At 34.7% G+C, this 13,378-nt stretch overlaps 1 protein-coding gene across 3 annotated transcripts in view; it reads left to right on the forward strand.

The window, feature by feature from the left end:
• FDFT1 (farnesyl-diphosphate farnesyltransferase 1) overlaps positions 1 to 13,378 on the forward strand; it is a 61,652-nt gene that overhangs the window by 42,792 nt on the left and 5,482 nt on the right. For all 3 annotated transcript variants that reach the window (XM_074209516.1, XM_074209517.1, XM_074209515.1), the window contains 3 exons: positions 4,251 to 4,442; positions 6,571 to 6,747; positions 7,660 to 7,812. In XM_074209516.1, coding sequence (XP_074065617.1) covers positions 4,251 to 4,442; positions 6,571 to 6,747; positions 7,660 to 7,812 — 522 coding nt within the window. The remainder of the gene's footprint in view (positions 1 to 4,250; positions 4,443 to 6,570; positions 6,748 to 7,659; positions 7,813 to 13,378) is intronic.

A 13,378-nucleotide genomic window follows, 5' to 3' on the forward strand; every position in this document is an offset into this window, starting at 1 on the left:
CAATCATGCTGTAAAAGTAAATATAATTCTCTCCCCAATAAAAGAAACCTTGAGAAAAATAAAGTTAAAAAAGTATGCTTCAGTCTGTATTCAGACACCATCAGCTCTGTCTTTGGGATGGATAGTATTCTTTATCATCATTCCTTTAGAATTCTTTTGGGTCACAACATTGCTGGGAAAAGTCATTCATAGCAGATCATCCTGCAATATTGCTGTTACTTTGTGTATAGTACATTTCCTATTGCATCTGCTCATGTAAGTTTTTTTTAATAACTGAGAGCATTCTGTTCATTTCTTTTGTTGTTGTTTTTTTGAATTTTACAATTTTTCCCCTAATCTCACTTCCCTCCCCCAACCCCCCCACAGAAGGCAATCTGATAGTCTTTACATTGTTCCATGCTATACACTGATCAAAATTGAATGTGTTGAGAGAGAAATCATATCCTTAAGGAAAAAATAAAATATAAGAGATAGCACAGTTACATAATAATAACTTTGTTTTAAAATTAAAGGTAATAGTATTTGGTCTTTGTTTAAACTCCACAATTCTTCTTTGGAAACAGATGGTATTTTCCATTGCAGATACCATAAAATTGTCCCTGATTGTCGCACTGATGAAATGAACGAGTCCACTAAGACTGATCATCACTCCCATGTTGCTGTTAGGGTGTGCAATGTTCTTCACTTCTGCTCACTGTCATCATTTCTGATAAAGAATAGCATTTCATTGGGCAAAAGCTAGGTAGTGTAGTGGATAGAGCAGCTGGCCCTGGAATCAGGAGGACCTGAGTTCAAATCCGGTCTCAGACATTTAATAATTGCCTAACTGTGTGACCCCAGGCAAGTCACTCTTAACCCCATTGCCTTAAATAAAAAAAAAATTTATAAAAAGAAAAATGAAAAAGAATAGTATTATAACTTAAATCACATACCACATTTTATTCAGCAATTCCCCACTGATGGGCATCCCCTCAATTTCCAGTTCCTTGCCACCAGAAAAAAGCTGCTATAAATATCTTTATACATATAAGTCCTTTTTCTTCCAAGTTTTCCTCTCTTCTAGAATATTGACCTAGTGGTTTCATTGTTAGATCAAAGGATAATTATAGTTTTATAGTTGTTGGTGCATAGTTCCAAATTGCTCTGTAGAATAGTTGAATCCTTTCACAACTCCCAACAGTGCATTGTTTCATTTTTCTTACATCTCCTCAAACATTTGTCGTTTTCTGTTTCTATCCTATTAGCCAATCCAGTAGGTATAAGGTAATAGCTCAGAATTGTTCCAACTTACTTCACTCCTATCAGTTAGGCTATTAATTTTTAAATAGATTGAATTGATGACCTCATCTGCAAACTGTTCTTATCTCTTGATCCTTTATCAATTGGGGGATGACTATAAGAAATGAGGTGTCTTTATCAGATAAACTTATTTCATTTTTTGGCACAGTTGTTATAGCTGTTTCCTTCTGTCCTATTCCCTCCCACCTTCTGTTCTCTCTCTCCTTTCACCCATTCCCTCCTCAAAAGTGTTTTGCTTCTGACTGTCTCCTTCCACAGTCTTCCCTCCCTTCTATCACCTGTCCTTGCCCCCCCCCCCCTTCTCTCATCTCTTTCCTCTCCTGTTTTTCTTAGGGTAAGATAGATTTCTATTTCCAATTGAGTGTGAATGTTATTCCCTCTTGAACCAACCAATTCCAGTGACAGTAAGGCTGTTCCCCCACCCCCTTCTACTCCATTGCAAAAGTTTTTTCTTGCTTCTTTTATGTAAAATTGCTTACCCTATGCTACCCTCCTCCTTTCCCTTTCTCCCAGTACATTTTTCTCTCACCCCTTAACTCCCATCTTTTTAATATATTATCCCTTCAAATTCAACTCCCACTTTTGCCTTGTCTATGTATGCTCCTTCTAATTGCCCTAATAAATTATAAAGTTCATTTGAGTTGTCAGTATCGTCTTTCCCTTGCAGGAATATAGCAGTTCAATATTGTTAAATTCGTATGATTCTTGTATATATTTTTATGCTTCACTTGAATCCAGTATTTGAAGATCAGATTTTCTGTTAAGCTCTGGTTGTTACTTCAGAAAAGTTTGAAAGTCCCTTATTTCATTAAATGTCTATCTTTTCCTCTTTCTGAAAGAGTATGTTCAGTTTTTCTGGGTAGTTGATTATTGGTTGTAATTCAAGTTTTTTAACCTCTAGAATATCATATTCCAAGTCCTATGATCCCTTAATGTAGAAGCTGTTAAAACTTGCGTCATCCTGACTGTGGCTTCATAATAATTGCTTCTTTCTGACTGCTTGCAATATTTTCTCCTTGATTTGAGGGCTCTGAAATTTGGCTAATAATATTCCTGGAAGTGAATTGATGAATTCTTTCAATTGTATCTTACCCTCTGCTTCTAGAATATCAGCAGTTTTCCTTAATAATTTCTTGAAAATTGATATCTAGGCTCTTTTTTTGTTTATAACTTTCAGGTAGTCGAATACTTTTCAGATTATCTATCCTGGATCTGTTTTCCATGTTAGTTTTCCAATGAGATGAGATATTACAAATTTCCTTCTAATTTTTCATTCTTTGGGCTTTTCTTTATTGTTTCTTGATTTCTCATGAAGTTAGCAGCTTCCCTTAACTCCATTCTATATTTCAAAGAATTATTTTCTTCAGTGAGCTTTTGTATCTCCCTTTTCCATTTGGCCAATTCTGCTTTTTTAAGGCATTCTTCTCCCTCACAGACTTTTTGGACCTCTTCTTCCATTTGACCCAGTCTGATTTTTAAGATGTTATTTTCAGATGTATAACTTCATTTGCAAATGAATGAATGTTACAAAACATTCAAACATATAATTGGAAAAAAATTTTTAAAAATTATATTTTTGTTTCCCCAAAAAAAGCAAGGACTAGGCTTTTATGTTGATTCTCATATGCCTAGAAGTATTCTTTCTGCTAGTAGCAGACATTAAATAAGTTTTCAGCTAAAATAAAAGATGTTATTTTCTTCAGTATTTTTTTGCAACTTTTTCACCAAGCTATTGATTCGTTTTCATGATTTTCCCACATCCCTCTCATTTCTCTTCCAAGTTTTTTTTCCTCCTATCTCTTACTTGATTTTAAAAATTCTTTTTGAGCTCTTCCATAGCCTAGGCCCAAGTAATATTTTTCTTGGAGTTTGGAAACTTTAACTTTGTTTTCTTCTGAGTGTGGATTTTGATATTCCTTATCACCTAGTAACTGTCTATAGTCAGATTGTTTTTTCTCCTCTGTGGCTTTTTCATTTCACTGACCCATGACTTGATTTAACTCTTCTGTTTCCAGAGTGTGTCTGCAAGATGCACTGTCCCCAGCTTTTGAAGGTTTTTGCAGCTGTTTTTAGAGCTACTATTAGCATCTAGAGGTCCCTGCTCCTCTGGTAATTTAGCTGTATTGTGCTTCTGCTTCCCTTCCTGGGGCCCCAGATTGCAACCCAGATCTGAGTATGGGCAAAGCCAGAGTCTTGCCCCAGGAATAGCAAAGAGACCCCCTGGAGTCTTCTTCTGACCCCCCCCCCCCCTTACCATTCATGGACTGAGAGCTTAGAAAGCCACTGCCGTTGCTGGTTTCAGTGACTCCTAAGGCCCGCTCTTGGTCTACTGGGGTCAGATCTACACTACTGAGGCCTGCACTGAATTGGGCTCCACTCCCACCTCAATGAGCAGACCTGCTGACCTTCCAAGTTGTCCTTGGGCAGTTTCTGGGCTGAGAGGTCTGGAAACTGCCACCACCACCACCGACCCAGTTGTCCCACTGTCTGTTCCTGGATGGTTGAATCCCATGTGACTCCTGCTGCTTTTCCCTCCTCTCTCACACTGATGTAGAAGACTCTTCTCACTAATCTTACAAGTTGTCTTGGGTTGGAAGATTGTTTCACTCAGTGTTTTTGTGGGTTCTGCCACTCTAGAATTTGGTTAGAGTCATTATTTAAAAGTATTTGGAGAGATTTGGGGAGAACTCAAAGAGTCCCTACCTTCATGATGTCATTTTGGCTCTGCCTCCCAGTCAGTCATTATTTAAAATAGAATCTATTGATTTCTTGTTATCTCCTTTACAGTGATGATTTTTGACTGGTCACTGTTAAACCTTGAAATAATTTTGACTTTATTAAAGATATAATTAAACTCAGAATAATTTAGTTTATACTAATAAGACTATTTGATCAGACAATGCTGAATAAAAGAATTCACTGTAACTCTTAAAAATAATAATCTTTTACAGTACTGTTACTATGTTGCTGGACTAGTTGGGATTGGCCTTTCTCGTCTGTTCTCGGCTTCAGATTTGGAAGACCCCATTATAGGAGAGGACTCGAAGCTTGCCAATTCTATGGGTCTGTTCCTTCAGAAGACAAACATCATTAGAGATTATTATGAAGACTTGATGGAAGGGAGAGAGTTTTGGCCCCAAGAGGTAACAAAATTCAAGAGCAATAAGAAAATGTTCCAGAGATTTAAAAAAATTGTTGCTTTTATTTTAAAAAATTATTAGAAGAAAGATAAGATTCAAGGACTTTATTTTCTCATTTTTATTTGCTCAGCCTTTTGTCTTATTAGTTTTTTTCCGCAAGGCAATGGGGTTAAGTGATTTGCCCAAGGTCACATAGCTAGGCAATTGTTAAGTGTCTGAGGCTGGATTTGAACTCAGGTACTCCTGACTATTCACTGAGTCACCTAAGCTGCCCCCTTATTAAAGTTTTTGTTTTTTTTTAATTCGGTTGTATTTAAAGCTAAGTTAAAATTTTATCATATGTAATTGTGTGGATTACTGGAATACAGACTATACTATACAGTGGAAGAAGTTTAATTCTTTTGCTTCAGAAATTACTTCATTTGGAGATTCACATAAGCTTTATATCAATGTGATTTTTTTTAATTTTGAAATTATCACACTATAGAAGACTATGTAGTTTAACATCATAAAACTGACTGAAGGCATTATGGAGGGCTTTCATAAGCTTATATAATCCACTGTGTCTTTTTTTTTTTGTTTGAACATAATCTAATTTGTTCAGAGGTCAAATTATGATGGAATGGTTAAAGACAACAATTTCTCTTTATTTGAAACATCTTAAGTAGTCTTAACTTTATATCACAACTCTACAAGAGATATGATATTTGAAAAATAATGTTTTTGCTCTTATCCCACGAGCTAGGTTAAAATCATATGATTTAATTTGGATTTGCTATTTTTCTAAATGATTGTACTCTTGGATTCAGTTTCTTTACATCTTCATTTCTGTGCATTTTGTTTTATGTATAGAACTGTTTTTTAATTTGCTTTTTTTTAAGTTTAGTAAATTTTGGTTAGCTTTAAGGAGACATCCTAAGACAAATTAAATTTATAGCATCTCCATTTCTAGAGATAGAAGAGAAGAAAAAGCTAAATATTAGACTCTGGGATGGTTAAGTACTGTTTGAATTAGAGCCATGAACTTAATATGTTTCCCAGTAAGACCTGTTTTAACATTATGATTTTTTTTTTGCAAAGTACATATTTAATTGAATTGCTTATAGAGCTCAAGGTAATCTTTAGGTACAAACCAACAAGATTGGGGACATATATATATATATATATATATATATATATATATATATATATATAGTAAAATTGAATAAGGGTAAGTTTAAAGGTCTTAATTTAGGTTTAATAACAATACCACAATTACAGATGCAATTTTCAATCTCAGGTTTACTGGATGAGTTATGGGACAAAAAGGATTCCCTAATTTTCTGGGAAAACTTTAGGGAAGACTCAGATCCTATTACTTTATCTCTAATTCTGTTGCTTATTTACATTGAAGTTGTGAATTAATTTTATTTTGTCAAAGGAAAAATGGAAAATATTTTCATAAGTCTGGCTTATAAATATGTTTTGTTATATTTCCTTGAAGAAATCTGAATGTAGGGGCAGCTAGGTGGCGTAGTGGATAAAGCACCGGCCTTGGAGGCAGGAGTACCTGGGTTCAAATCTGGTCTCAGACACTTAATAATTGCCAAGCTGTGTGGCCTTTGGCAAGCCATTTAACCCCATTTGCCTTGCAAAAAAAAAAAACCAACCTAAAAAAACAAAAGAAATCTGAATGTCATACTGTTAATTGTTTGAACATTGACTATTTTAATGAACTTGTTTTCTAGAATCATTTGATTTCTGCATGCAATACTGATTTAATAATTGCTTCTCTTTGTATTTTTTCAGTTGTTTTTAGAAGTTAGCTAACTCTTTAGGGTAAATGAATTACTTTTAGGAACAGAATTTCTACTTGTAGCACACAGTATACCAAAACAGTAACTTATTAATGTTGTGGTGTGTAGATGTAATTCTATATTTTTTCTAGGAGTTTACCTTATTTTTTAGGACTTCGTTTACTCCAGAATCTAATACTTTTGAGCCATTACTGTTGTCTGAACTTTAGGTAGTATAATTCTGTCGAATGGATAGATTTGAGATTTAATAAATATTCAATATTGTTACACAGATTCTTCAATTCTTTCTTAATTTTCATTTGTGTAATCATAATTTTTGCATCATTTTTCTCTAGGTTTGGAGTAGGTATGGCAAGAAGTTGTCTGATTTAGCCAAACCAGAGAATATTGACTTGGCTATCCACTGTCTTAATGAACTGATTACTAATGCTTTGCAGCATATCCCAGATATCCTCACCTATCTTTCTCGACTAAGAAATCAAAGTGTGTTCAACTTTTGTGCTATTCCACAGGTATGGATGGAGTTATCTTTAGTTCTGGGTTGGAGATGGTCTTTTGCTGGCTCTGATCTGGGTTTATGGTTATGAGTCCTTTTAAAAAAATTGACAGTAATTTGTTTTGTTTTGCTTATGAGGAAGAGTTCTATAAATCTGCTCTTTTCTTCTCCTTGTTTCATAAAGTTAAAGTTCAAAACCTGGATCTTCTTTGTGACTTATCAACTTCGAACTCATTTTTTATCTTTTGAATCAGAATCAAAGTGAATATTAAATAATTTTTGGATTAAAATAATCACAATAAAATGAAGTACTTCACCCTCTTTTGTCCTCAAGACAACTTGTCCCTATAAATTACTCTTAACTTTGCTTTCTAAGAATTAAAAATGTTGTTGAAACTTTTTTGTTTTAAATAGATAATAGGGTAGGATATTGTTCTTACTTGTGTAATAGATTATTAAAACTGATTTTTGATACTATTTTTCTGTAATTAAAATATTTTCCTATTAGTTGTGAGGGAGTTAACTAGATATAAGAGTGACAAAAGTTGCCTGTTTAGTAACTTCAACATTTGTTTGCGTTTGGTGACTTCAAATGCCAAGGTGGGGATTATACACATATACTCACACAAACATGTGTACACTTAAATGCATACAATACTTATATTTTTATATATTGATGCTGTATATTTGGTTTTAGATTAAGAAACATGATTCTATGTCCTTTCTAGGCAGAGTGGGGGAGAGGTTAAATCATGATGAATATTGATTTTGCTTCTTGATTACTTTTTTCATGATGTTCATATTGTTTCAGAGGATGATCTAATTCTTTCAGTAGTAATGGCTATGTCAACTTTTCTTATTTTTTCTAATTCTTAGTTATAGGATTGATTAAAAAGCTTCTGGGGCTTGTTTTTGGTATAATCTTTAGGTGATGGCTATTGCTACTCTGGCTGCCTGTTATAACAACCAGCAAGTGTTCATGGGAAAAGTGAAGATTCGAAAGGGACAAGCAGTAACACTAATGATGGAAGCTACCAACATGCCAGCTGTCAAAGCTATCATGTATCAGTATATGGAAGAGGTAAATTTATAATGCCTTACTGCAGTTAAAAGTTTTTTTTAAAGCATTTTTAAAAATTTATTTTACATTGAAAAAAAATTTTCTATTGAGAAGTACTGGAACCTGGTGTCTAGAGAGTCAGTCATGGAGCTGGGAAAACTGAGTTTCAGGTCTCGTTTTTGACATATCCTGGCCATGAGACTCTTGCAAAGGTACTTAAATTTTAACTAATCCAGGAAATTTCTCTTAAGATAGGTGACTAAAAAGGATTGAGTTATATGGTAGAAGATGTTTTCTATACTAATAAAATAACAGGTCCAGTCCCTAGTTCTGTCCTTTTAAAAAAAATCACTAGAAGATGAAAGAATGTGAATATTTCCAGACAAAAAGGAGACCAGGAAATAGGGATTGTATATTAAACTTTGAATCTACTATAAGCAACTTTTCTTTCCCTATATATTATGTTTAATATGGTAATAATAGCATTGCTCTAGATTGCCCTTAGGTCATCTCTATCTATTTTAAACTACAGGTTTATAGAAACTTTTCTTTAATCTCTTTCCTTTTTTTTTATCACTATAATTAACCCCCCCCCCACTCTCCTTCCCCATCCTCTTCCCCAACTCTTAATTAAAGCATTTTCCTATATTTATCTCATTTGATCATCCTATGAAAGAGGCTTTAATTTCCATTTTTATGTTTGAAGAAACTGAGATACAAAGCTTTAAAATCAATTTGCCTCAAGTCACAGCTGTAAAATAATAATGCTTATCTAACATTTTGTGCTTTGTTTATAAATAAATAAATAACAATTTTGAGGGATCACAGAATTGTTCATTTAAGTAAGAAAAATGAAACCCAAAGAGTCACTTCTGGAAGATCTTAAAGCAGCTCAATGGAAAAGTAATAATGTAGAATTTGGAAAGTTGGGATCTAAAGAGCATATTATCCCCCCTAGAAATCTGCCTAGGTACTTAAAATTATCTTGATGTAACTATCATCTTTATCCTGTTGTAGGAAGACATGGTTAATCTTAGCTCAGCTGTAAGACCCTAGATAATTTAATTTTCTAAGTCCTAATTTGGGGTGGATTGTAATACTTGGTAATGGCTAATGAGCACTAACATGAAGGAAATAACTATTTGTAAGGCACTGTGCTAAGCACTTTACAAATCTCATTTGATGTTCACTACAACCCAGTGAAGTAGGCACTGTTATTTTCCCCATTTTATAGGTGAGTAAACTGAGGCAAACCAATTAGTGACTTGCCCGGGGTCACACAGCTAGCAAGTATCTGAGGCTGAATTTGAATTCAAGTCTTCCAGACTCCAGTCCAAGCATTCTATCTACTGTGCTACTTGATTGCTCCCAATACCTATTAACTTTTTCAGCATTTTGTAAGCTCAAAACATTAGAGTATTACTAGTCTTTTTTTTGAGTCTAGGCTCTGACTTTTACTAGCCATATGACTGAGTAAATTATTTAATCACTGTGAACTTCATTTCCTCATTATAGAAATGAAAATACTAATTTATACATTAACACTTACTCACAGAGATTTTTAAGTATTTTGTAAATCTTAAAATGCTGCATAAATGTGAGCTGCTGTTCTTGTTGCCAAGGAAGAATATTAAGACACCAAAATTCTGAAACACAAAGTCCAGTGTTTTTCCTCCACTCCCTTCCACAAGGGAAATTTCCTCCACCTGTAAAAAATTCAGGTGGGTAGGATGGGGAAGAGTGTGGTATATGAGTAGAATTTAAGTATTAAATTACTTTAGGAAGTAGCCTGAACATTATACATACACATTTTATTTTTTAATCTTTACAGATAAGACAGGTGATTTCCAATGATAATAGTTATATTATCATTTTTATCTCTAGCAGAGGGCAATTGTAGTGAGAAAAGGAGACCAAATACAAAATACTCAGTTTGGCTACATTAATTTATGTAGTTCTTTCTACTGAAACAGGTGAAAAAGCTCAACCATTGAGTAGAAAGCATGTAGAAAGACAACCCATCTTTTAGAATATACTAGTTCATGGTAAACACAGCACACACACCAGTTTTCATTTGTAGAATTTAGACCACAGCCTTCTTCTAAATTGATCAACAGTAAATTTAGTCATTTACAAAATATGCTTTAGAATAAAAGTTTTTAAATTCTACAAAATGGATAATTATTGTGCATGCAGATTGTTGATTAAATAAAAGGAATATAAGCTAATTCAGACACTGTTTTTGTATTCTAATTTTGTTTTGGTCTGTATTTTAGAAAAATATGCTTTTCCCTACAGATCAACCCAGTTTACTTATTTTCCCTTTTGCATGTAGATTGGTTTATTTTAGTAGCAAAGAACTAAAAAAAAATTCAGGTCCCAAGTAAGAGAATGGCTGTTGTGTTCATGACCTGCCCCATGCACCTTGCCTCCTAGAGCTACTTATTTTTTTTTTTTAAGGACAACTTTTGTTTTGGTTCAGAGAAAAAAATACCTTGCTTTTGAATTCAGTAAATTTGTGTAGTTCTATCCTGGTTTTGGTTGTAATTTAGATTAGCTCAGGGACTAACCCTAAGGTTCCATGATTGAATTATCCTGACACCATATAATTGAAAGCTAGAATTGACTGTTACTTCATTCTCATTAGGACTTTTTACAAATAAAACCTTCTAAATTGAAGCCTAGTAGATGCCTGACTATGGGCCAGTTCTAACTCCATAATACAGTGTTGATTTGGATTCTTTTTTACTATTCAATTCATTTCTTGATATCCTAGGAAAACATTTTCTTCTTTAAATAACTAAATAATCTGGTTGTTGGGACAGCTAAGTGAAGCACAGGTTAGAACACTTGTTGGAATAAGGAGGACCTGAGCTCAAGTCTGATCTCAGATACTTAAACTAGTTGATAACGCTGAGCAAGTCACTTAACCCGATTGCCTCTTATTTCAAGAATCTGGTAGCCTGATAGAGTATCCAGTTAAATATCCCAAATATAAACAGTTTGTTTTAACTTGTTAAATAAAAGTGTTCGTTATTTAATTTGAATGATCAATACTGAACTGGGTATACTCTGTACTGCCCGAGAGCACAACAGTAGGAGATCAGTCTATCTATAGGACTGATCTCATTTTTCAGTTATTTTACACGATACTATTCAAAGCAAGAACTAAGAAGCCAGACATCCTCTGAATGTGTGCCTGTAACAGGTTGGACCTGACTTAGCTTCTTGAGCACCCAGCCCCAGAATTTCCCGAGACTAAAAATAATCTGGATTCCTTTGAGCTTATTAGAAAGTAACCAACTGTTTGAGGGCACAAACTTTCAGACACAAGGCCAGAAACCCTATTTTTTTTTTTTTTGGCCAACTTCAACTCCTTGGAAATATAAGACTTTTTGCTTGATTTTAGAATAAATGTCACTAACAATTTTCTTCTGATGCCTTATTTTGGCTTGGCACTGACCTTAACTTTTGGTTGTATATGGGATATATATATATATATACACACACACACATATATGGTTTATGCCATCCTAGTATAAGCTAAGCCAGTGCCTACCAACCTAGACAGATTTTTAGTACAGGCCAGTGATAGACTGTGTATCCAAGGATCAACTAATATCCAGAAGGGTGGCTTTGAAGAAATGATTCTTTTTAGTCATACCAACTGTTAAATGAGGAAGGATTAGTCTGCATCAGTAGAGGGAATACCTACCCAGAAGAAAACAGATCTGTTGAAGGAGTCAGTCAGCAGGCTTTCTATTTGTCAGACCTATGCTAAGAGTACAAAAGCAAAAACAGTCAGTTTGTGTTTTCAAGAAGTTCACATCCTAATTGCAATTCTAATTGCAAAGAATTATGACTTTTGTGTAATGTAAAGGAAGATTTGTTTGGAAGGGAATCTTACCAAGAAGAAAGAATAATCCTAGGAAGATGGGAGTTTAAGTTAAATAGGAAGAAACTTACTAGTCATGGAGAACAGACAGCAAATGCAGTCAAGAGATTTGAGAATTATGGAAAATAGGCTTGTATGACTAAACTATAAAGTTTATGGAGTTGAGTATTATGTAAGAAAAGCAAAAAGATTGGACAGTGATTGAAGAGTTTAAATACCAATCAGGAAAATTTTATATTTAAAGCTAAAATTTTTAGGAAATACTGGATTTTTAGGGAGGAGTTGGTACAAAGGAATCATGACTCTGGCACCTGAATAGGGAGTGTATTAGAGATGTGTTGTAAAGGAGAAATCAACAGACCTAGACAACACAATTGTATATGGTAAATGATAGATGGTGAGGAGTCCCAGGTGACTCCTAGGTTGCAAGTCTGAGAGACTGGAAAGGAAGGATGTTATTTACCTTGTACAGAAATGGAGACTGTAATAGGGTAATTGGAGGGAGCAGAGTGGGAAGTTTAGGGGAAAAGCTATTAAGTTCTGTTTTAAACATGATAAATTTAAAATGTCTATTAGACATCTAATTCAAGATATTTGAAAAGTCGAGACTGGAATCAGCATAGAGTTTAGGGCAGGATAGGGGGATTTGAAAATCATCAGCATAGAAGTGATTAAATCCATGGGAGCTACTGAGATTACTAAGTGAAGTAGTTTGGAAGAAGGAGGCCCAGGTTTGAGCCATGAAGGACATCTATGATTAGAGGACATGATCTAGAGGAGAATTCAGCAAAAGAAACAGAAAGAAGGGTATCTCAGATGGTAGAAGATCAGAAGAATTAGTGTCCCAAAAACCTAGGGAAAGAATGACCAGTGATGCCAAAGGCTGAAGAGAGGTCAAAGAAAATAAGAATAGAGGAAAAACCCACTGGATTAGTAACATTGGAAAGAGCAGTAATGGTGGATTGATATGCTCAGACACTGGATTATGAGAAGAGTGAGTGAGAGGTGGAGGCATCTATTTTAGATGGTCTTTTTTATTGTACAAATGATGTTTATTCTTATTTTTGTACACATGATTTTTTATACATTACTAAAATATTCTTAAGAGTAAACATAATGCCCCCTCTCCCCCCAAAAATATGGACCTGCATGAGCGATAAAGAGAAAAAATTAAAATTAAAAAAATAATACTAATAATAATGATAATAGGTGCAGCCAGGTGGTACAGGGCAGAGCACCTGCCCTGAGCCAGGAGTACCCGAGCCCACATTCAGCCCCAAACACCCAACAATCACCAAGCTGTGTGACCCTGGGCAAGCTACTTCAACCCCACTGCCCTGCAAAAACAAAAAAAAAAGACATAAAATAATAATAATAATAATAATGGGGCAACCAGGTGGCACAGCAGACAGAGCACCAGCCCCAGAGCCAGGAACACCCGGGGCCAAATCCAGCCTCAGACACCCAACAATCACCCAGCTGTGTGGCCCCAGGCAAGCCTCCCAGCCCCATTTGCCCTGCAGCCCCCCCCAAAAAATAATAATAATAATAATAAAATTAATGTGCTTCAGTCTGTGTTCCAACATCTCCAGCTTTGCCATGGGCAAATCACATTCTTTATGATAAGTCCATCACAAAAGCTATTTCCATATTTTTCCACTGTTGCCATTGCTGATCTTAGATGGTCTTCTT

The sequence above is a fragment of the Macrotis lagotis genome, chromosome 1 (genome assembly GCF_037893015.1).
Source record: "Macrotis lagotis isolate mMagLag1 chromosome 1, bilby.v1.9.chrom.fasta, whole genome shotgun sequence".
In the NCBI taxonomy this organism is placed as follows: domain Eukaryota; kingdom Metazoa; phylum Chordata; class Mammalia; order Peramelemorphia; family Peramelidae; genus Macrotis; species Macrotis lagotis.